We start from the raw sequence: 24,879 nt of genomic DNA on the forward strand, positions 1-24,879 counted from the left end.
CTAGAACACTAAAGCACCAGTCAAAGATGCCATTTCAAGTCAAAAGAAATGTTTATTATTATAAATGCAGAAATGCTTGTCCAGCTTAAGTTCCTTTCCTGGACTTTCCCGTAGGACCGAGAACATAAGCAAGCTGGTTTGGTATTTTAAACTCACACACCCTCTACGGGACATTACATGCTACTGCTGCAAGAAGATGAGCATGATTACCAAGGGAATGTTTGTTTCAAACTACTGTAAGCCTCTTTCTCTTCCTTGCAAAACTGCTTCAGCTCGAGTCTCTCATCAGGTCTTTGCCCATAAAATACTAAGTACAGTTTAAATCTAAATATTTAAATCACATATATTCACAGTTGCAAAACAGAACCGAAAAGACTGAGCTTTTCTTCTTGCTCCTTGCTGCAAATATATGAGTGCTGGTGCCATTCCCCTTCCAATTTCCAGACCAAGGAAGTTCAAAAACAGGACTTAGCCACAGTATTCTGGTTAAGATGCACTAAAGCCAAGTTGCAATAAAAGTAGGGTTTACATTAGTGCAGGTAATAGGAGAACCCTGTGACTCTCAGATTTGGAGATTGCACAGGAAGGGAATGGCATAAAAGAAATTTTTTTTTTCCCTATGATAAAAAAGGACTTTTTTTTCTGCCTTTGTTGGCACAGGAATCAACATTTTGCAGCCTGTAGGAAATGCACATAAGAACCAACTAGGGAAACACAGCAGAGAAGGTTGCTAGAAGTAAGCCAGTTCATCGTGCTTTGCCTTGCTGCCCTGGTAACTGTGGAGGCTCAGCTGCTCGTTCTCGTGGGGGAGGCTCTTGAACACCCGCAGGTGCATGAACTCCTCATTCCCAACATGGACCTGCAAAGCATGAAAGCCAGTGAGATCCCTGCAGGGGGAGCAGCCTGCAGCAGGAGGGGTGGCAGAGGCTGGGCTGGTTTGAGGGTGGAGCAGCAGACAGGCAGTAAGAAAAAACAGTGATTTGTTTTAAACCAGACTAGGAGCTGTGACTTTGCAGAAATGTGACCTAATCTTCCCATGAAAGTAGAGAAAAGATGATCTCTCTAGCAAATAGGGAGAGGGACTGGGAGGTGGATATTTGTGGCTTTTTATTGTACAATTTTTTTTCTTATGGTCAAATCATAAGCATTCTCCTCTAGCTAAGAATAAAAAAAACAACATTCCAAATATTATATATATTAATGTAAAAGAAACAATCCAGCATCCTCTACCTTGATGAAGTAGTTTGTTCCAGCAACCACCTGAGTTTTAAACTCCACTGCAGTGAAGACATCAAAGGTTTTCCCTTCTTTTTCTTCTAGCTGAGCTTTTACCTTAAGGAAACAATAGGTTCTTTAAGACTGATGCAAGATTCAAGTATTCAGAACTTAAGGCTTACAGATCACTGCTGCTGAATTCCCAGACAGAGTTTTTTGCTTTTCCAGGACATTAAAAGACCAAAATGAATCATGTTAAGTTTTGTGTGAAAACAGACCCGGAATCTAGGGAGGTGGCAAAGTTGAGACCAAGGTGGGTGTCAGTCACTACAGGCCTGGACAACACTTGAGAGTTCTTTCAGCATGCCTGCTGGAATCTGTGTTTTCAAACTGCAAAACAGTGCTCAAGAAGTCATAATAACCCATCCATACCCTAGAGGGAGCCATGAACTCCTGAGATGCAGCTCTTCTCTCCTGCACTGGGCAATCTAGCACATTGTGGCTATATGGAAAATTCTTGGTCAGGAAAGCAGAAGACTTCCGCCTGTGTTTTGCAGGGCAAGATGAGTTGGTCTTGGAGTCTTTGCTTGCAAGTCCTTGCCTGCTCCAGGCTGCACCTCCTGCACTGCATCATTGCACAGCCCTTCCTTCACTCCCAGGGCAGTGGTACCAACAACAGATTGATCCTCCAGCTATATGGTGTATTCTCCTTCTTCCTAAATTCAAGAAAATAGATACATCTGCACTATTGCCTAAATCCCACATGCTTCCTTGGGGGGAAAAAAAGTGCCAATTTGCTATTGCTCAGGTGCTGTAGGTGAAGCAGGAACACAAACAATTCCTTCAACAGGATGTTCTCCCACCTTCCCAACTTCCAGAACTCTGGTGGCTTTTCAGTGACCATCCTGTCCCTGCAAGCTGTGTCCATGCTTTTTATCTTCTCTCAGAGGCCATACCTCTACACTTCCTCCAGGTTATGATCAGTATGTCACAAGCAAGATAATAATGTTTGGATACTTTTCTGTTTGTTTTTTGCCATATCTAAGCTGCATTCTAAGATGCACTGAAGGGCACAGCCCCAGAAAGCACCATGATTCAGTCCTGCCTCCTCCCTTACTCCTGAGTCAGAGGCTGGAGCAAGTGGTTTCAGTTTTCATCACTAGAGATACTTTTACAAATTTTAAGCAGCAAGGCAGATGTAAGTCTCCTGGTGACCCTATCCGGTTCTGTGCTCCTTTAGCAGTCCTAGGCACTGTGCAACTTTGGTTTCTGAGGTCACTAAATCAGCCCAGCTCAGCACATTTTGTATTTCCACCAGCAAGCTGAACACTGGGCCCTGGATGCAGACAGCTCAGTCCTGCAGCTGCAAGCTTTTCAGGGTGTTATCACATGTGGCAGTGAGTCACCACAGCATGTGACAAATGAACATCCTGAGTCAGTGTGGAGAGGGAGATCCCAGACAGAAATACTCTCCCAAAGACCTGGTTCTTGGTCTCAGTCTGTATCTGGGAGTCCTGGTGTTACCAAAGTTAATGGCATACTGGGCTGCATAAGCAGGAGCCTAGCCAGAAGACAGGCAAGTGATTATTGCCCTTTACTCGGCCCTTGTTAGAAAATGTGGAATCCTGTGTCCAGTTCTCAGTCCTCAGTACAAGGCAGACATCAATAAACCGTAGTGATCTCAGTGAAGGGTCACCAGGAGCACTCCACGAGTACACCAGGATGGCTGGAGCACTTGTGCTGTGAGGAGAGGAAGAAAATGAGCTTGCTCAGCCCAGGGAAGAGAAGGCTTTGAAGATAACTTTCCAGTACCTACAAGAAGCTAGGCTCTTTCCAGGGATGAAACTTTCCAGATGGCAGAAGAAAGAGACACAATGGTCATAAAGTGAAACTGGAGATACAAAGAGAAACGTTTCCCCTGAGGACATTCCTGCACTACAGGAGGAGCGTTCAGAGAAGCTGTGCATTTTCCATTCTTGGAAGTTTTCAGGACCTGACAGGACAAAGCTCTGAGCAGCCTGAGGATGCTGACCCTGTGCTCAGGCAGGAGGTGCAGTCCCTTCCCACCTAAACAATCCATGATTCAGTCACAGGGCTGGAAATTATCATGCCCTGAAGGCTCTCTACTGCCCTATAACTAAAAAGCAGATGGTTCAGAATCACCCTGAATAAGCACTGTCAGTTATCAGTGAGAAGCCAAAGCTGAGCAGGCCTGGGTGGAAATCCTTGCTGTGAAGAGGCTGTTCCTATGATTATGTTCCTAAGCCAGACACTGCCGAAGGAAGCCTTCCTGCCCTGTGTGACACTAACATCTGATCTGGGTCACAAAACTGAACAACATTTGGCCGTCACAAGGATTCTTATGAAACTGTAAAATGAAGGCAAGAACTGGAAAAGCAGGAACAGGGAATATGTTTATAGCAAGCAAACTGGCGGGCTCTAATAAATCTCCACAAGGACCTGACTTTAAGCAAACAAAATTATTTGAAAAGGCTACCTCAATTTACCTCAATTTAACAAAACTGATCTTTTCTCCGTCAATGTCCAGATGAGGATATGACTGCATGGGCAAGTTTGGGTTTTCCCACCTGTATTTCATTAAAAGAAGTAATTTAAACTGACAGTCAAAACAAGTTGGATAAACTTTAAAGTATTTAGGTGATTTAAATGAAAACATGAGAATTTCGGTTAATTCTGTTCACTTCTGAATCCAACAGGGTGATTTTTTGGATTACCAAACCACTGCAGTCTATGACAGAACAGAAAATCAGGATTTCAAACCTAGTTTTAAGCCCATGTTAATTGCATATCTGCATTACCTTTAACATGACGTGCAGGCCTTTTCACTTCAAAGCAATAATTATGACTCTCAGCAATTCTCAATCATGTACTTATTACTGCAAACTCAGTGTAGTGCTTAGGAGATGCACATCTCTCCCTTTTCCTAAAACACAGAATCCTCAGACTGTACAAGCTAAATGTTAATTTCAGTGTCTGCTGTGCCTTTGGGTGCTCTGTATGTGTTTGGGAATTGCTCCTGCCTGGGGAACAGGCCCAGGCAATGACAAAGAGTGTCAGAAGCTGGAGCACATCCTTCATCTTGTCTCTCCAGCTTACCACATCCTAGCTGACAAAGCCAAAAAGCAGAAGGAACTTGAGTTTCCATGACAAAAAGAACACGTGCTTTCAAAGAACTTAGTTGCACACTGGCATTTTTAGAGTAAAAGCATGTGTTCCAATAACATGAGCAGTAACCCAAGGTACTGTAAGCAGTATCAGGATTTTGAGCTGGCAATAGCTGGAGCTGAATTCTGTGCTGGAGAAATGCAGAAGCAGCGAAGAAGCTTTCTTGCTTATTCCATGTTTCACCCCCCTCAAAAAAACCCCAAACAATCCCCCCCTTCCCACGCACACAACAAAAACCCAAAACCCCAAAGGCACGCACAAGGCTCAGATTTTGTAAGAAGCACCGGAGCTCGTTCCCCGAGCTCAGGGCAATGTCTCTGTCGGGTTTCCCCGCTCACCCAGCGCTGCCCACGCTCCCTCTGGAGTCAACAGGGCCACGCCAGGCGGGCACAGGGAAGGAGAGCTCCGGGAGCCGGCGACCGCTCGGCGCATTCCCCATTCCTGCCACCTTTTACACCGGGGGGCGGTGTCTCGGCCCCGGCCGCGCAGAGCAATGGCCGAGCTCGCCCCGGGCCCCGGACAGGCCCTGCGCGGCCTTGCCGCCCCTGCGGGACCCTCCCGCGGAGTGCCCCGGCCCCGGCCCCTCACCTGCTCCGCGATCCGCTGCGTCTCGTCGGGGGCGGGCCGGGCCGCCGAGGCACCCCCGCACAACATGGTGGCACCCCTCCGCTTCTCCCGCTCCGCTCCGCGCCGATCCCGCCCCTCGGGCGGTGCCGGGGCGGTGCCGGGCCCGGGAATCGCGGGCCGGGGTTCGGCGGCCGAGAGAGGCCGCGCCCGGCAGCGCCCAGCCGCGGGGGTCTCATCGCGGCCCAACGCTGCCCGAGCTTGGCGGGGTGGGCTGAAAACAGAAATGGCCCAAAGCGACACTTGCGGTGAAAGCTGCCGGCAGAATTTATGCTGCGGCCTGGACAGAAGGGCGGCAGCCGCTCCTCGGCAAGAGGCGCCTCCGTGCCAGCCCCGCGTGGGAACACGGCTGCCCTCAGCCGCTGCCTCTTCCCTTCGCCTGTGCCACCTTTCTCAGCAGCGGCATGTTCGCTGGAGCCCCATGGAAAGTTCCATCTCCAGACTCCCTCGTTCACCACGTTCATCATTCCCTCTCCCGGGCTGATTTTGCCGGTCCTCAGCCAGCAGAAGGCGGTGGTGAATTATCCAGCCTCTGGGAAATCCCTGGGAGATTTCAGTCTGAATGTTCAGGTCTTTACCTAAATTACCCCACAATTTAAACATCCAGACTCTTGCAAAACCAACAACAAACACCTACCTTCCTCCTCCTGCTTTGCAGCACCCCTTGGTAAAGTCGGTCAATACAAACCTAAATTTAACAATAGCAGATCTTGCAAACTGAACAGAGCTCATGGACTGACAAGGAGGACATGGTAAGAAGCATGAAATATAATGGGGAAGGTTTTCTTTCCTCTGGTATAATCTATAAATAAATTCTCTCCTGGAACTTTGGGTAGGCAGAGTTCTGCCCGGTTTGTGAGGAGACTGGGGATGAAGGGTTGGGCTCTTCACTGGGATAGTTCCCAAGTTTTCCAGTGGAAATCCCACCTGATACACTGTTGTTGCTTCACTACTGGATGGTTCAGGAAACCCCACACTGGGGCAAGCTGTCAAGTGGATTTTTGACCCACGGGTGGGATGAGGCAGCCATTCACGTGGGCATCTTCTGATAGGAAATGTCAGTGGAGGTTCTCAGGCTCGTGCTTTCAACAGAAGAATGTTCCCCAGGGTGTCTTCATCAGTGTTGTCATATGTGACACACGCACAGGCTTTTGGACAGGTGCCTGACCAAGCCTTCTCCTCTCCTGGACTTGACAGGATGAGAACATATCCCCCTCTCTGTGAACCCCTCTGAGAAAGGGGTTTGGTTACAAAGCACCTTCCCAAAGGGGTCCTTTTTTACCAGCCTTCCCTTGTGCACAGCGTGTCTGTCACCGCTGTCAGCTGCTGCAGCAGCTTTCATGCAGCATTGGAGCTGGAGGCTTAGGGGTCTGTGTATGAGAGCAGGGAGGGTGGAAGGCGCTTCCCCAGCAAATACAGCACAGTTGGCCATGCTAAAAAATGACTGCAGCTCTTGGAGACTCCATGTGTGACAGGATATAAATTCCTCTTAAGTAAATGTAAAGAATGAAGAACACCCAAAGAATGAAAAGCACTCAAATGTCAATATCATCTACTGTATACATAGTTAGTGAATATTGCTCTCCAAACAAGGCAGCTGATGGTGACTTTCTGTTTCTTACACTGTCTGTGTTCATACACAGTCTTTGGTTCGTAAATTGTGTCGTTTTCATTTTACTCATTGAACTCCTACTTGTTTCAGTGCTGTCAGCTTCACTTGAGGGGCTACTGAGCTGGGTTTGCTCCAATAGGAATGATTCACTAGCACTAAAACTACTTGGCTATTACAATTTTTGGAAGTGTAGGTCGTAACCAAAATGCTTTTTTTACCCCTTTATGCCATCTAGTGCTCATCCCTGATTGTGCAGTTAGACTCAGGAGACCCCAGGGCTCAATTCCGTACCCTAAACTGAGCCCACGGGCCACAGTCAGCAGCCTGGGGAAGGGACCTGGGTTTCAGAAGCAGTAAGCAGCTCTTGCTGGGTCCCGAGGTAGAATATCATTTCCAAAACTGGGGCTAGAAGGATTTGTGTTTTCAAATTCTTTTTTTTTTACCCCCAGTCATCTGAGGCATGGTTTTTAATCAAGTATTGTTGTTTGCAAGCCTTACAATTATAGCTGGTGTAGTGGTGTAGTTAAAATTTGAGCCCACTCCAAGGGGGATGTAACAGATCAACAAAAGGGTTAAAATAACTTGTCTGAATAGCCTGCTTCTTGGGGTTCTGGACTTCCATTTTGCTCCTGTAAGTAAAAACTTCTCTTCCTTGTCAACAAGTGGAGGTGGCAAAACAGAGTTTTTATACAGTAATGTCACCTGTAAGTTTTATTTGCCTGCCCTGGCAGAAGAACAACCAAGCAAAAACAGTAACAAGAGAATTGTGGTGTTTTCCCCAATGCATACAAACACAGTCCTTTTGTCTCTGCCCACACTGAGCTGCAGGCCCATCTACCTTTCTGTAAGAGGTCTAGACTACCTTCATGCTTAATGAGGGAGGGTACTGACATCTTCCTGACACATGCTCGTTCTTCCATGGGGAATCTGGGAAGAGGGAGTTAAATTCTGCAATGTAACCCTAGCCCCTCCCACCAGGCTGTCCAGGGGTGTTTTTTCCTCTCATCAGGCTGCAACAAATTTTGCTGATAATGACTCTCTTCAACTTTTCCAGCATGAATCAAAAAGAACCAGTCATGCCTTAAGAAACCAGGAGCATTTATGTCTGCTTTAAGAAGAGTATGACAAAAGTAATCAAGTTCTGCTATTCTCTCTGCTGAAGTCCTTACTGTTTTTCTTTAGGTACAGTCCATCATTCTTGTGCTAGGTGCCCTCTCTTCAAAATGGGAAATAACCTAGGTGGCCTTTAGGAGCAAAACTGTATCCAGTTTATCCATTTGTCTCTATGTGTGTCCAAGAACCCAGGCCTGAATGTCCTTCTCACCCAGTCACCTACCAGTACGCACACTTCAGATATTCATCTGCTCCAGTGATCCTGTTACCACAGCTGGGGGTTCCTCCTCCATCCCTAACTCCTCCATTTCTCCTCATTTCATTTGCTGTGTCAGGCCCACCAGGACTGGCGCAATGCTCCATGTAGGTGTGAGGCAGATTAATATGGCAAAGCACAACACTGACTATGGTGTGAAAGGGTTAGCCATGTATGCCTTGTGGGATAGTACAGCAGCAACACTTGGTTAAGCATACAACTACTAGTGACATAATCAATCAGGGATACATCTCATTGTGCTTTTGCAGCGTTCTCCGGGAGGGATTTACAAGCTGTTCTCCCCCTCCACCAAAACAGGCAGGCTGGAGGTAAAACTATTCCAGCTGGAGGAAACCAGTAGGAACCTAAGTAGCTTGGTCTAGTGCAATGGAGTCTACGGAGAATATTGTCCAGTATTTCCTGCTGGGCAGAAAGGAGAGACTGGGACATTACTAAATATAAATAGCAGGGCGCTCTGTCACATTAAATACTTTACATGTTCACACCCTTGGCTGTACACAGCATGCAGGATGTTTGGGGCTTTTTTATTTTCCCCATGACTGTGCTTTCCTGAAGTGAAACCGTGTACCTTGCTTTTGTAGAGCTGAGAGTCCTGATGCACATGGTTACAGATCACATATACTGGATAAAGAGGGAATATTATACATAGTGGGAAAGAGGAATATTATACATAAATGTAAAAGCAGGGTATAGTGGAATTGCCTAGTGCCTCCCATAGTCAGCTGAGTTGCAGTCTGGCAGGAAAAGCTTACGGAGGCAAGGCAGCATGCAGACTTCTGCTTAAGCCCCATCAGAGGCGACCTTCACTTGTCCTTCTGAGATGTCCTGGTTTCAATAAAGCAAATGTAAATTCAATCCAAGGCTCCCCAGACACAGTCCTTCCTCTGAAGGCACATTACCCTGCCAGTGCTAACATTAAAGGTGTGGTGGGGCTGTGTCACAGCAGTGTGTCTTTGTTGCCTTTCCCCTTCAGAAGCAAGAGGTGAGCAAGTTCCTCTTGGGGGCTGGTGTACTTTTCACAATCTTCTTTCGTTAGGAATGTACCGTGTTCTCTGTGACAGAGCCACCTCCAGTGCCTATAAAATTTCGGGAGTTAACCGATGGCAGGGAAGGCTCTGCCTCAGGGCTTGGTACCTCTTCTTTGTTGTCTCCCACCACTGACTCCTGCGAGCTGGTCTCCGGGCTGGAAGCTGCCTGGAAGCTGGGCTCAGCCCCTAGGGGCTCATTGATCTGCAGGGGAAGCAGGGCCCGGTGCCGCATCAGGCTGTCATCGCTGTTCTGGGCCTCCAGCGAGTTCCGGCGCTTGGCGTTCCTGTTGGCCATGGCATTCTTCTGTGGCTCCTCGAAGCTCAGCGACAGGGTCACTGTTCCACTCCCAAAGCTGACTTTTTGCTTGCACCCACGCTGCTGCTGGCGCTGCCGCTCGGCGCAGGCTGGTAGAGGAAAAGGGTCCTCGTGGTTGCTCTTGCTGCTGATGGAGGAGGAAGGGGTGGAGCCAGTGGAGCCCCCCAGGCTGTTGGAGCGCTTGCGGGACACGTTGCTTCGTCTCAGTGTGGCCCTGGCAGCCACTTTGAAAGCGTGGGCAGCTGTGCTGCAGCGCACCTCCTCGATTGTGTTGCGGGAGGGCTTGAAGAGGATGATGTAGACTTTGTTGAAGAAGATGCAGGCCAGAAGTCCAAAGCTGGCAGCCAGTATTGCAATCACCTCCACAGCAGACACAAACTTGCCGTATGTGCTGGCGTAAGCAGGGATGAAGGAGATCCAAACGATGAAGAATATCAGCATGCTGAAGGTGATGAATTTGGCCTCGTTAAAATTCTCAGGCAGCTTTCGAGACTTGAAGGCAAAGAAGAAACAGATGGCCGCCAGTAGGCAGGTGTAGCCAATGAGGAAGCCGAGGGCCATCAGCGAGCCTTCATGGCAGGTGATGAAGATGATCTCATCCTCCAGTTCATGATTTCGGTAGCTGGACGGTGGGGCCGTGTAGAGCCAAATCACACAGATGACAATCTGCACAAACGTGCACAAGAAGACCAGGAGAAACTGAAGGTTGAGGCCCCACCACTTTCGGTGGAGACTCGTGGGGATCTTTGCCTCGAAGACAAGAAGGACACGGTTGGTTTTCACCAGGATGCAGGAGATGCAGAGGACAAAGCTGATGCCAAAAGCTGGCTGCCGCAGACGGCAAGTCCAATTCTGGGGCTCACCAATGAAGAACAATGAACTGGAGAAGCAGCACAGCAAAGAGAAGAGGAGGAGGTAGGATAGCTCCCGATTCGTGGCCTTGACGATGGGCGTGTTGCGAAATTTAGTGAAGACTCCCAGAACAAAAGAAGTCAGGAAAATTCCAAGCACAGCAAAGAGAGTGAGAGCAATCCCAAAGGGTTCAGTCCAGGCCAGAAACTCTATCTGCTTTGGGATGCAGGACGTGTGGTTCTCGTTGGACCAATAATCCTCAGGGCACTTGTCACAGGCACTTGCATCTGAAAAAGAGGTGATAAGGAGAGGGAAGGTTTGTCAGAATGAGAGGCTGAAGTATAAGATGACACATATGGCAGCTACACACCGGACGGGAAATGGAGTGTTCTGCTCCTGTGTGCAGATCCCCAGAGTCATATATGGATGTCTTGGAGTTTGTTACACTGAAACAACCAACCTCCCATGGGCTATATAGCAAAACACAAAGCACACTTGGTTCTGGCTTAGAAGAAGTCCTGCCTCTGCACTCATGTTTTTTGTAATCCATTTCTTGGCAAAACTTTGCAAACTTCGATTGCTATCAGCTCTTACACAGGGTCTGTTTTTCTCTCTTTTTTGTTCCTTTGCTTTTATCTTCTACTTCTGTCTGTCTTCATAGCTCTCACATTTTTATCATCATTTGAATATCCTGCCTTTTTCTATTACAGAGAAAATTAAAAACGTGCTTGCCTCCTTAAATGCTTTGAGAGCCTATTTCATATTCCATGGAGGCAAGTCTTAGTGTTTAAATTGCTCTTCCCTGGAGGCAGGCAATGCCCTTGACTCCCAGCACATTCTCATTTCATGTTGGAAAGCCAGGGAAAGATGTGTCTTAATGGTACCACTCTCCCTACACCTAGCAAATGTCCCACTAATACTTGCAAAAGGAAAATTGGTGCCTCCATCTCCTTCATGAAAGTAGTTGTGCCTGCTGTGATGGCAGGGTCATGCCAATGGCTTGCATGATCAAAAAGCAAGGACCTGCTGCTTCTGTTCTTCTTTGACTAAAATGGGTCTTGTGTTCTAGCAGGGAGGGTCATGACTCTTTTGGTGGCAGTAGAAGGGGGTTGAGAGTTGGAGGTCTCACCTCTGCTTTTGGGACCCCAGCAGGATAGGAAGGGGCCGCAGTGAGTACACAAACTCCTTTAACAGCAAGCACCCTCTGAGTTTTGCACCTGAGCACAGACACAGACTGACCATAGCTTCCAGAGCAGAGATTGATGCTAATGAGAAAGTCAGGAATGTCCAGCTACCGAGGCCAAAGGTTTTCAAGCTCTCTTGTTCTTGATGTGTGGTTGGAGGGACCACCCATGACTTGATATGACACTGCTTTCCTAAGAACTTTTAGCCTCACCTAAGGTGTTTATTTGAATATCTGACACTAGATGCGAAAGCTCAGTCAGAAGCTGTCATCACCAGGTCATTTAATTTACATCCATTCAGCCAACAGTTCTTATTTTTCTTGTGCCTTTTACCTGGAAGCTCATTACAAACTGCAAGCTGCAGACAAAGCAAAGTTAATTTCATGTAGCAGGGAATGCAACAGCCTCTTCCAGAGACAGAAGCACCTATTTAGCACTGCACCCTAAAGACACACTTTCACTGCTGTCTTGTGGTGGCTTAGAGACCGTGCTGCCACTGAAAGGAGTAAACCAGGTCTCCCTCATCCTGCAAGGCTGCTCATTCTTTCCCCCTCCTTTGTGTTAACACTAGAGGGCATGCAGCTTCTCATTCTAGTTGGAAACTCAGCCTCCCAAAAGCTTGTTTTCAGGAAGGCCAAAGACCTGATCCAACTTGCTCCATGGTCATACAAGTACCAACATAAAATGTGGGAACAAACAGCTGGGAAAGGACAGATTGTTTCCTCCGGTAGCATGGAATTCTGCTGGATGAAACTGGTTGTAAAACTGCTCTCTATGCCTATAAAACTGGCAAGCACAGGAAATAAAGACTATTACTGTCAGCTGAAATTGCAGCAGGAAACTGTAGAGTCAGAAGACAGTTGCCACCTCAGTCCCATAAATTTCACCTCCACACCAGAGCTAGCTCCCAAAATTATGTGAAAAACACCAGAAGACCGCTATTACACATGATCAGAACTGCTTCTACTCAACCTGAAAATGCTGCTCCCAAGCATCCTGTAGTACTATATATGGTCATGCTAAAAAAATATTCCTGTCTCATAGGACACAAATTACATTCTCCCAAAGAACACTTGTTCAGTTTTGCAGTTTGCTGAATTGTTCATCTCCGGCAAGGTCTGCAGTGTTCACTGGAGAGGATGTGAGGAGGTCCGGAGTGTGGCCTTACAGTATGGAGAGGACTGATATCCTGAAAGAATTTACTTGCCTTTGTTACCCTGGGGATGTCCAACACTGAGGCAAGTGGTAACAAGTGCCAACAAGGCACAAGTGGTGTTGGAAATTCAGAATTTTTCAACCATTTCTAAACCTGAGTTTACTTTTTCTGCCCCCTCCAGAACCTGAGTGGCTTGATCCAAGCTCCGAATGAAACAAACAAAAAACATGTCCATGGTTGCTCAGTAGGATCCACAGATTCTGATCTTTTGCGGTGCCAGTAATCAACAGAACCTTTAGCTGTTGAGTCCATAAAGGGAAATATTCCTCTCTGCTTGTGAAATTTGGGATGTAATGGATTTTATTTCTTTGTACAGAATGAAATAAAAGCCTGACAGTTTGAGGAAAAGATGGAGGCAGACAGATAACTACAGAATTTAGGATGGAGACTTTCTTCCTCCTCCAGGTTTTTTGGAGGAAGAAAATCTACTGCTACAGTGCAATAGAGTTTGCTTGTGGCTGCCTGAGAGGCTTTCTATACACAAGTTATTTTTCAGGTTCTCTGCCTTAGTTTTCCCAATGCGGAGCAGAAGGGACAGGCAGGCTTAGCAGTAGACAGGACCTGAGGACCACACTCAACTCCTGTAAGCCTTCCAGAAGTCCCTCAGACTTTCTGTGAAGCCTCCTGGCAAGGCAGGCACCAGTCCAGCACTGCAGAGAAGCGAAGACAACTACAATTTCAGCGTAACTGGACAAGGCCCGGAGCAGCTCTGTGGGCGTTACCTGTCTCGTCACTGTACTCCCCGTCGGGGCAGTCCACACACTCGAAGCAGCAGGTGGGCTCCCCCTCAATGATGCCCTTCCTTGTGCCTGGCAGGCAGTCCCTGCTGCAGTTGGAGAAAGGCACCTGCAAGAGAAGAGCCCGAGCAGGTTAATGGTGCCAATGCCTTACTATGGCAAGACCTTGGCTTCCTCCAAGGGTATTATTGCTTGGTTGGTGTGCTGGATGAAGAGCCTCAGATGCTCACCTCTTCCTCCCACAAAATAGACACATTTGGCACAATAGTCCTTCCCCAACCCACTGCAGTGAGATTTCTTTTAAGGAACACATCAAGGGATAGTAAGGAAGATCAGCAGGTCTTTGTAATGTCTATTGTGTTATGGGTATTGCAAACTGTAATGTCACCATGATACACATACCTCAAAACAGTCATTAGATGGTTAGAAAGAAAAGACAATCACTCTCTACTGGCAGGAATTTGAGTCAGCCTTGGAGATGATGGGCCCTGACATCTGATCCCCAATCTGATATATTGCATATTGTCTGCTAATAATTTATGGGAATTAAAATGGTTTTCTGAAACTCACTTCTTTAAGAACACTGAACGTCTAAAGATTCAAATCAGTATCGCTTCACAGATCTAAAGGTTTCCAAGACCTCTACTGCTGTAAATGATGTCACCTGCTGGCTGTGCATTTATGCTGTGCCTGAGCCCACTGTCGTGTCCTGCCAGCAAGTGGTTGCACGGGCACGCTCACCACATGCCTGAAGAACACTGACACAAAGACTTCAGCATGATAAATGGAAGGGCCTTTGTCACATAGAGTCATGACCCGAGGTTGAGCTCATCTTTTCCCAAGTAAATTAAGGAAAGAGAGTTGACACAGAACATGGCTTTCTCAGCTCAGGAGAGTTAAACCTACAATTTCCACTGCAACCGAAGTACCATGATCCATACATAGTTAATGGCTGTTATTTTTGGAAGCCTCCATTCACCTTTTTCAGAAGTTTGATGCTAGTTTACCCAAGTGCTGCCAACCTGCTGATCTCCAGGAGTCTCCTGTGATGATGCACTTACGCAATGAGTCCTAGCTATGGTTTGGAAGCTGCCGATGTGCAGGCATCAACCTTATCCGCAGGGGAAGCAAAGCTCTCACTAATGACAATTGCCATACAGAGATGACCACTCTGGGGCTCAGGTGAGGACAGTCTCTGTTGCCTATCACTCTGAAGTGCAGCTGCAGCACAGTTTGGGAATGCTGTTCCCAAGCCGTTCATCAAGATTACATCATTGATGGGACAGACACACACACACAGGGCAAATCCCTGCAGCTCCTGGCTTGAAGCACTCCTTGCTGTTAGTGCCTATTGCTATAAACACAGTGCTCCTATTCCTTGGGACAGTCTTTGAGCAGGCAGTGCATCAATCAAGAGGACCTCATCAGTCTAGGCTGTCTTTCCCTAGGCTGCCATCAGTGATTTTGAACAGAGCTGAATCAAAGGCCTGGCTAAAGTCACATCCTGCTTCCACATTATCTACTAAGTTGATTCAGTTTCCAAGGAAGAAAATTAAATTGCTTTGGCATGATTTTATCTTGACAAATACATGTTGCCTTGTTCTTATCAGTTTATTATCCTATAAGTGTTTATAAATGGTTTAATTTTTTTTTATCAAGTCTTTTAGGTTACTGAAGCTCAGCTCCTTGTGTGTAATTCCCTTGTTTCTCCTATAACTGCTTTAAAAACAGGTATTACGATTTCTCTCTGATCCTTTGAGACATCATGCATCCTCCACATTTCTCAAAGATGAATTACTAGTACTTTTGTGATTGCCTTGGCTGAATTCTTAAGTATTCTATGGGGAATTTCATCAAATTCTACCAAAATGAATCTATCTATCTTACCTACTTCTTTAACTCATTCTTTTGCAAGTCTGCCCAATGCTGAAGTTCCTGAATGTTAAAATTACCTGCATTTAAACTTTTGTTGGGGATGACAAGAGGCACAATGAGTGAAGTACTGGCTACTCTATTTGAACAGAGACTTCTATCTGAAAGAAATTAGAAGTCTATAAATTGAAATAAAAGGCTGCAGCAGACAGAGATTGCAAAGCCCTTGACTGCCCAAAATTTACATGCCCTGGCATTATACTCAGAAATATCCTGTCACATTTTTAACAGTTAGGACAAAGAATAAAGTTAAATATTGCACTGCTGGAGAAATTTAGACCAAGAGAACTCAATTACTCAGTTTAAGTAAAAAACAGTAAGTCCTAACTGCGGGAAAAAGTGCAAGATGCATTTGCAACAATCAGAAGGAGGGATTATGATATCATTTTTTTAAGTTTCACTGGTAGTTTGTGCTTAGAGACTCCAGCTGGGCTTAGAAAAGCTCTGAGCTCAGTATATCTGTGGTAGTATGCTCTGTTCAATTCATGCTTTCTTCAGAGTGCTCTGGACTTGAACCAGAAATGAAGCTGGAGTAAAGGAAAGGCTGAACTTATGCTGTAGCTGTTTTGGGCAAGTAGCTAAGGCAGAAGCATTACCTGATCTGCCAGTCAATGTGACGAATCAGCTGGAAATGAATTGCCTTGTTCATTAATCAGGTGCTGGTTTAACACATTGAAACATCACAGCAGGGCCTGGAAGTGACATTTCTGAGCTAATATTCTACTTCCTGTGTCAATTCCCAGACCATAAACCATATGCCCACTCAGTATTCCCTCTGGGAGTCAGAGTTCCTGCCTAGCTGGCTGCTGCCAGCTATAACAGCAGTTCATCTGGTTCTGGTCTGGAGATGTCTGCACCATATTTCCATCATGTGGGTCAGACACAGCCTGGCTGCCTGTGACCATAATTATGCTGAAAATGTTTAACATATGCAAGACAGTGGAGAAGGACTTAGGCCTGACTGAAGTGAATTGATACATCTTGAGATCACTACTTCTGAGGCTGCATAAGCATACTCAAGGAGAATACAAAAAAAAGTAGCAGGTGCTGGCATCTTCCACTATTTGAGCACCATGTCCAAGTTAACCCCAGCAGGTTGACAGGGCGTGTTCTGCTGGTTTGCAAGGCAAGGGTGTGAGGAAGGGTCTGGGACTTGGTGGGTAAAGCCAGCAGAAAGAATTGTAAATGTAACTAAGAGCAAGAAGAGACACTTCTTGATACAGAGATAATGGGAGTGAAAGAGATGGCTCTTTTCAGCAGTGAAACTACTGAGCTCACAAAATATTGATTTAGTCACCAACCAGACTTGGGTAATGAATTTCTCATTCCTTTTGAAACATTGCTATAAAATTCTACCCTATCTGCTTGGGTCAAGAAAAAAAGACATAATTTAAAACACTAATACCTAGGGTCAAAAAATGTACAGAAGAGGAGGAGACATTGTCTGTTATTTCAGTGTATAAGAAGGGCATGAAAGACTATGGTGGAGACTGTGTATACAGTAAAGTGATCCTTTAATTAAACATGGAGCCATAAGATGAGGAGTGTGCAGGGCTAGCTCAAATTTCAGCTTGTGTATCTGGAAAACATTGCTGTGAGGATTTACGCACTTACCTCCTTAGAGAATCCACCCCACAGGATCTTGTTTTCATTGATAAAAAGCCTCTCCCCTTTCTTGGCATAAACGTTGTAGTGCCCAACCTCTTCAAAGACGACTGAGCCATCCTCCGGAGAGAGATGCCAATTGATTATTGAGTAATTCCCTACCAGGTCCCCAAACTCATCAAAATCCACTTGCTCCCCCATGTTATTGGTGAAGTTTAAGTGTCGCAGATGCTTGAGAACCTAGAGAGAGAGAGAGAGACACTATGAATGCCTGTGTTTTACAACCCTATCACAGCACACATCTGCTATGGGGACAGAACTGGGAAGAATCAGTTTGCTACAAACCTTAATCTCTTCAAATCTCTTAATCACAGCAGTAGGAGGTTTTCTGTCACATGAACACACAGAACCTGTACAAACCTTGTAGACAACACAAGGTATCATGGTCCTCTGGGTGGCTGGCAACCCATCTGTAACACTGATGCTACCCCATCATCCATTTAGCATTCCTCTTTGGTCCTCTGAGTCACCTCTACAAGCCCACAGCTCTTTGCTAGGGCCAGAGAAGTGGCAGCAGCCTCTCATGTGTTTCAGTCACCCATGCATGGCTCTCACCCCGCTCCTGCAACCACCGCATGAATGCTCTCAGTTGGTACCTCTAGTCTCTGAATGATCAATCACTCAGAAACAGGAATGCTTGAGAAACAACTCAGACTTGACTCTGGACTGAAAAAAGCCAAGCCCAATGCACTTCAGTAAGAAAACCCCATAAAATCAAGTTCATATGCCATATGGCAGACCTGGAGAATTCTTACCACTTTTTTTGGCTTCTGTCTCATGGTTGCATAGTTGAAAGTAATCACATTCTGCCTGTTCCCAGGAGTTCTTCCCTGTAATTTTCACCTCACGCCTTAAAAGCGTCATACAGAATCATAAAATCATTAAGGCTGGAAAATACCTCTGAAATAATCAAGTCCAACAATCCAACCAGCACTGCTCTATTCACCACCAAACCATGTCCCCAGGTGCCATCTCCACATGTTGTCAAAACACTTCCAGGAACGATGATTTCACCACTTTCCTTGACAGCCTATTCCAATGCCTGACCACCCTCTCCATGAAGAAATTTTTCCTATTATTCGATTTAAGCCTTCTCTACCATAACTTAAGGCCACTTCCTCTCATCATGTCACTTGTTACCTGTGAGAAAAGACCAACCTCCTTGCCACAACCTCCTTTTAGGGAGTTATAGAGAGTGATAAGGTCCCTCTAAGCCTCCTTTTCTTCAGCTGAAGAGGCTCCTCCTTCCCTCAGCCACTCATCATCAGACTTGTTTTCCAGACCCTTCACCTGCTCTTTTGCCCTTCTCTGGATGTGCTCCAGCACCTCAATGTCTTTCTTGCAGTGAAGGGCCCAGAACTGGACACAGCACTTGAGGTGTGACTCAGCAGTGCTCAGTACAGGGGGACAATCCCTGCCCTGCTCCTGCTGGCCACACCATTGCTGACACAGGCCAGGTGCCATTGGCCTTCTTGGCCACCTGGACACTGCTGGCTCATGTTCAGCTGGCTCACAGCCAGTATGCTGCATATCCCTAATCCCAAGGACAACTGTAGCTGTAAAATTCATGATCTAGATAGCCTGACAAGTAGACCCAAGAAACTTCAGCATGCAAGAAAGCCTGTACTGGCAACTGTGATAGAATTCATCCACATCCTATTTCTGTTCAAAAAATAATTGCTGATTTATGCACTTATCAGATTTCTCTCCAAGCTCATGTATGGAAAGATGAGGTGACTCTGAGGGCACTTGGCTGTCAGCTGCCCCTAGACCCCAGCAGCATAGTTGCTGCTGTGGTTCTACTGCCTGTGACAGCTTGTAAGCCCAGTTTCTCTCCCCATCTCTCTCTCACCTGCAAGTGCCCAAACATACAACTTTGGATGGCAAAATGTAAGAGAAACCGAAACTAAATCAATTTGTCTGGGCAGGCAGAACCCTCTTCACCCCACAGACAGAACAGACAATATTGTTTTGATGAATCTTTTTCACCTGGAAACACAGGGACAGGGGAACAGAATAACTTCATTAATTCCTGTCAGTTTTGCTAAATTGTCTCATTTTTTGCTGTTTCCTTTTGGGATCCTCCTATCTAAAGCTAAAATCCCCAGAGCCACAGATACCCTCCTCCCACTGCCTGTTTAAATGCCAGCCTGAGAGAGTCTGGAAAAATCATTATAGTATTACAAAAGATATGGCCAACATTACCTTTCCAGCTTGTGTGATGTTGATGGAAGAGTATCAAAATATTACTACAATACTCAGTCTTTGAATAACGGGTGAGACACAGAAGGCAGGATTTTTTCTGTCTTTCTCATCCCTGTTGCCCCTCCTCTGGAGACAAGCTCATTCATAAGGTGTGGAGCTGGAATGATCTCACCAAAGAACCAGGATGTGTCCCTGGAAGATCTCACCCTCTGATGGACACAGCAAAAGAAGGTGCTCTGTGCTGGCACTTTGCTGTGGAGAGCTGGGGCATTGCCTGCTGTGGGTAAGGAAATAGGAGACTGCTCCCCTCTCATTGCCCTCATTGCCCAGGGGTACCCAGGAAGATGCTACCTGCTCAGCTCCATCAGGGGACAGTGAGAACAGAGCAGAAGCAGCTCTGAGGTCAGAGCAGGTGACAGGGTCTGCAGATCCACAGTGATGTGTTGTACTCCCTCACCTCACTTTGGCCTCATCTGCACAGGGGCTTCAATCTTGGTCTGGTTGTTACCAGAAACTTTTTCCATCAGCAGTGCAGGTGCTCAGCAGGGCAGCTCACATTCCTCTGCAGGCTCTGGCACTACCACAGGGTGACAGCTGCAGCTTTGATGTCCAGATCAGGTGATTATTATGCTGAGCCTAATGCCTTGTTTCTCCTCACTCCAACTCAGTATGACACTCTTACGCAGCTGCATAATGGATGCACTACTGCATCCTTCTGAATGACAACAGAATATCCTGACTATCTCTGCTGGTTTGACTATTACCTGTATAGACAGGACACCTTGCCCTTGTTTTGACTGCAGTTGTTACACACACTAGGAGACAATCTTTGCAAGAGCCATACTGAAGATTCTTCAGTTCAAGTCATGCTTCTCCTGGTCAGCTGCAGCAGCAGGAGGCTCACTGGTCTTAGGATCAGCAAGACAAATGGTGGAGAAACTTCTGGATTCCCTGAATGCAATTTTTTGTTTGTTTAATTTAATAAAGTTCATATCAATTAGTCTGTTCCTTTGCCTTCCTTCCTGTCATTAGGTTCCTTAAAAGTAATACATACCCCTGGCTTTTAGTGGGGTTTTGTAGGATTAGTTTGACAGGATCTTTCCCTTGCACACACACACACACTACACCTGAGGATTCAGGTTATAAATGATTTCACGTATGACCTGGTATGTCTGTCGGACTGCTAATTCATATAAAAATGATGATCTGCAATTAAAGTTGTCTTTCCCCACGCACGGTATAACAACATCAGCTCCGCAGCTGTAGCTAGTGGGTACAAAGTATGTATCAGTTCATGCAGGAAAGACACATGACCTGACTAAAATCCCAAATGTAGAGGCAACAGGAACAACAGAAATAACAAAACCTGGTTTTTCTTCTTTCCAGAAAACAAGAGTTTTTCTTCAAATCTAAATTTCGGAGGGGCAGCTACAATGAACTACCACAACATGTTCCTTCTTTAGAGAGCAAGAAAGTCCCAGGATCGTATCTCTGTATTGCACAAGTTCTGCTCTTTACACGGTGAAAATACAGCTTAAACAGACAAGGAATATATAAGCACTAAACTTTGAAAGAGGAAGTTGTAGACTCTGAATAACCACAGCACTATTTTATAATCACCAATCTATCAATGATTAGCTAAAGGCTTTACAGTTAAAAATGTCTCACTAGGTTTTGTAGCTAAAGGTAGGAACATACATAACCAAGACTCAGTCCTCAAAGACCTAAAAGACCATGCTTCAGCCAGGCCAATAGCATGTGTCAGGGGTAGGTGCATCATATCCTGGAACCAAGAGTTTATGAAAGAAGTGCTGACCTTGCAGCTTGGATACACTGTCAGCAGCTGGTGGAAGCCTGTGGGGAGAGAGCATTGTGCAAGCTGCTGTCTTCAGGTATTTCTTTCTGTAATTTTTCCTTCTTTTTTTTTCTCTCTGTCACAGACTTCATGTTGAATTGCAATGCCTTTTAATTAAAACACCTGTTATTGGAAAGGACTTGCAAGCTGCCCTCTAGTTCACCCTCCCATTATTCCTGGTAAGTCTATTCCCAGCCGTGCAGCATCCCATACTTTATCCAGGCTAAATATTCTGGGTCGTGTGGTTTCCACTTTTATGGGAGGATCATAAAGCTGCAACATAAATACAGTTGTGTTAGACCAGGCTGGCAGCTCAACTGCCCAGGACCTGCTTTGGACTGTGGCCAACAGCAAATACCTACAACAGAAGCACAGGGGCTGTGATACTTCCCCTGAACATTCTCACCCATTTTGAAGCTCAGTGACTTCCTGGGCCAGAGGTTTTGTACCCGATAACCTTTGGGTGGATTTTTCTTCCATGATGTTGCACATTTGTGTTCTGCACCTGTGAGAACTTTTCACATCCACATCCTCCTACAACACAGAGACCTACATTTTATGAGACAAGCAGCTCTTCATCCCTTTTGGAACAGAGCAGCTATGAATCTCTTTTGATGACCTTCATGCTTATATTGGCAAAGAACTGTCATTTGCTGGTCATCTCTTCCATGCCTCAGGATTTTACAATCACCTCTCTTCAGACACCTCTTTCTCAGGCTGCTGAGCCCTATCTGATGTTGCTACATTTTGTACAGAAGCTGTTTCACTGACCCTTCTCTAAATATTCCCAGTAGTCTTCATCAGTTCTGAGGCTAGCACATGATGCTGAAGTGAGATGCACCAAAGGGTTGAGAAAGTGGCCTCAGGACACTCTGTTTACCTCTCTGTCCCTTTTTCAGTGGGACTATTCTTAAAAGTGCATTTGCTTTTTCTGACTACTGCTCAGACAGACCTGAGGAGTCCACCCATAGACTTGACCAACTTCATTTGTGCTAAGTCAGGTCTCATAATTTATTTTTATACTCTGCTGACTATCTTTCAACCAATGCACACGTAAGTTCTGAATTTGCTGACAGTCTACCAGAAGATGCCTTCAAGAAGCCTAAGCGTACTCTGTGAATAGAAGTTCCATACACATCCTAAAGCCTTCAAAGCACTTTAGGAGGTTTGTGAGGTAGGGCTTCTCTTTAGAGAAGTCATGGGCACTCTTCCTCAGTATATTCTGGTTTTCCTTCTTAATTTGTTTTAAACCCCAATTTCTAATAATGGTCTCAATCAGGCTCTGCTAGTTCCTTGTATCTCCTCCAGAACCCTTTCCGAAAACTGATGTCTCATCTGTCAGCTTTCTAGGCCTCAGGGCCCAAGATTTTTCAAGTGAGGAGATGGACACCACAGCCAGCTCTTCAGATACTTCATCTGTGAGCTCTGGCAGATCCCTTGGGTGAATGTTGTTCACTTGCCCTGAAGTATCAAGGTTCATTTTACTCTTGTGTTCCATAGTTTCTTCTATAGTCAGTTCAATGAGACAGATCCTCTAAAAGTCCCTCATAAATAACTAAACCTTCTTAAGTTTGTCCATGAGGAGCACGCTTTTCTTCTGTCACGGCTCTACCTTGTCTTTTGCAGTGATAATCTATGGCTCAACAGACAGTCCTGCTCGTGTAATGTTTAAAATAGGATTTATGAGCTTCTACCCCATTTCAGGATGTTGCTTATTTGTTTTTCTGGCCTGCCTTATTTTATTTTTACATTTAATCTGCCAGAGTTTATGAATCTTCCAATTTTACTCACTGGACATAACTCAGTTATTTGAAGGATGCTGTCTCACTTTTAAGAAATACCACCTAATACCTTTGTTTTGCCTTGTCAATTTCCTTTCTCCCCCCCCTTTCTTGATCTGCAATATACACTCACTTTCTGTCACTTGAGGCTGGTGGAAGGCAAAACCATCCATTTTAAATTTTGGATGCTGTCAGATAGCAGAGAATTTTGTGTGTGCATGCATGCCCAAAGCTGAACTTTGAGCTGTCCTCTGAAGCACAAGCCACAGATTAGTTGTACATTTTGATAGAAGCTGGACTAAACAATAGTGACATGTCCTAAATACTCCAATTAGTAACAAGATAGGAGACAGATCCACCACTTGGGAGGATGATTGCAACCAAAATCTAGAGCTCAGGGCTAGAAACAAGAAAGTGAAGATCACGTTTGGATGAAAACCACTGGAAGTAGGACAAGATCCTGGAGCTGAAGGAGATGTGTGGAGACAAATGTTGGGGGATGCTCAGTAACCTTGGCCAGTAATGCTTGAGAAAAGCAACTTAGAGGAGCTAGTCAGCATAAACAGAGAAATTCCACTTTGACAGACCTCCACCATGTCCCTACCATGAAGGGGAGGCTGGTGATGTAACACTGTGGGGAAAGCAAAAGCGTGTGAGATACCAAGCAGTTAAAAGTTGTAGTCTTGTTAATTCTTAAATAAATGTAAATAAACGTCACTATCCAGGTGTGGTATGACCTGTCCTTTACTCTGTCTCACTTGTGACAGGTCCTTAATCAGTCTCCATATACTGTCAAAGGTTTAATATTCTTGGCTTCTTTCTGGTGTGTTTCCTCCCTAGGTCAAATGGTCCTGCAATGGAAGAGAACCTGGGCACATTATAGGTGTCTGTCAACATAAAAGACAACCAATTACCCCTCTTAACACAAAGTTGCAAGCAATCCTGTCTTGACAATTAACACATTTTCCCATGATTAAGTTTTAATTTCTATCTACCTATCTTCAGGCCTGTAAAACAGCTCAGGGCTGACAAGTACCAAATGTTTTTCTCTTTGGTTTGATAGAGTGTTCATGCTGAGAGCAGCCACCACCACCACATCATGGCTCAGTGTGAATGAAGATGGAAACCTGGCAACTGTCCTCAAGATGGCAAGTCCTGACTTTCACTTTGAATTGCAGAGGGCCCAATCTCCTCTCTTGTTTTGGATCTCTCATCAAGTGCATGGAGAAGATGCCTTCATAATGCTGTAACAGGCATAAGGTCTTGAGAGATCAGCTATTCCATTAGGCCAGGGGTGATGGTGTGCAGGACCTGGGTTTTGCCAGTGGTCAAGTATCACAAGGAAATATGCCCAGGCCAGTTCTGAAAGAGCCACTCATACAATACTTTAAGAGAAATGCTGTCTGGAGCAATCATTTTTTGGTGTTTTTTCTTTCTTCTTTTCACTTTCAACTACCTATGTGTCAATCTTCATTTACAGACTAGCAAAACTCAAGTTTTTACTTTTTGTATCAAATCCTTAATTCCTGCTGCATTCTCTAATTTGGAATATCTTGTTCTGCCCTTTTTTTATGTAGGCCCAGCTCTAGGAGTCTCTGAAAGGCAGTGCTGTCATCACAGCATCAACCAGTTCTGACACACAGGAAGTGAGTAGGCAGGAAGGTGCTGGCCCTGGCCCCTTGTGTCAATAATACCTGTTTTCAGAAGCCTGAGGCAGGGCAAGATTAATTTTACCCTTCTGTCCAAAGCATTCTTACCAGCAGGAGCTGAACTTGTCTCCTTCCCTGTTGCCCTTTGTACACCAAGAGGGACAGCATGTAGTGCTGATGCAGTTTTTAAAACCAAGATGACAGAATGTGCCAACACCATTACTGTCACCTTTTTCCAAAGGCTGTCCAGAAGATAATGGTATTCTTCAGCCAGTGAAGGACATTGCCTCACACCACTTGCTACATTCACAGAGTCATAGAATATTCTGAGTTGAAAGGGATCCACAAGGATCATCAAGTCCAACTCCTGGCCCTGCACAGGAGTCACACCATGTGCCTGATAGCATTTTTCAAATGGTTCTTGAATTCTGC

At 45.6% G+C, this 24,879-nt stretch overlaps 2 protein-coding genes across 2 annotated transcripts in view; both read right to left on the reverse strand.

The window, feature by feature from the left end:
- Positions 1-32: 32 nt before the first annotated feature.
- On the reverse strand, positions 33-5,101 carry LOC102100966 (cystatin-B-like). Its single transcript, XM_005523859.2, has 3 exons — positions 4,990-5,101; positions 1,231-1,332; positions 33-859 (listed from the first exon to the last, which is right to left on the reverse strand). The coding sequence occupies exons 1-3, from the start codon at positions 5,053-5,055 to the stop codon at positions 731-733; spliced, it is 297 nt and encodes a 98-aa protein (XP_005523916.2). The 5' UTR covers positions 5,056-5,101; the 3' UTR covers positions 33-730.
- Positions 5,102-7,782: 2,681 nt separating this feature from the next.
- The window catches only part of CASR (calcium sensing receptor), a 73,769-nt gene continuing 56,672 nt past the window's right edge, over positions 7,783-24,879 (reverse strand). Inside the window, exons 5-7 of the mRNA XM_005523860.2 lie at positions 16,907-17,137; positions 13,346-13,469; positions 7,783-10,510 (exon numbers count right to left, since the gene is read on the reverse strand). Of these exons, the coding sequence (XP_005523917.1) occupies positions 9,060-10,510; positions 13,346-13,469; positions 16,907-17,137 (1,806 nt within the window). The 3' untranslated portion in view covers positions 7,783-9,059. The remainder of the gene's footprint in view (positions 10,511-13,345; positions 13,470-16,906; positions 17,138-24,879) is intronic.

This window comes from Pseudopodoces humilis, chromosome 2 (genome assembly GCF_049639895.1).
Source record: "Pseudopodoces humilis isolate 2021_Gansu_Grassland_sample_001 chromosome 2, ASM4963989v1, whole genome shotgun sequence".
Classification (NCBI taxonomy): domain Eukaryota; kingdom Metazoa; phylum Chordata; class Aves; order Passeriformes; family Paridae; genus Pseudopodoces; species Pseudopodoces humilis.

Bases quoted from the DNA above. Each gene is read 5' to 3' on its own strand.
- LOC102100966 (XM_005523859.2), bottom strand. From the start codon at position 5,055: ATGTTGTGCGGGGGTGCCTCGGCGGCCCGGCCCGCCCCCGACGAGACG. The intron at 1,333-4,989 runs GTGAGGGGCCGG...TGTTTCCTTAAG, and splicing joins CGCAGCGGATCGCGGAGCAG to GTAAAAGCTCAGCTAGAAGA. The intron at 860-1,230 runs GTAGAGGATGCT...CATGCTTTGCAG, and splicing joins GAACAAACTACTTCATCAAG to GTCCATGTTGGGAATGAGGA.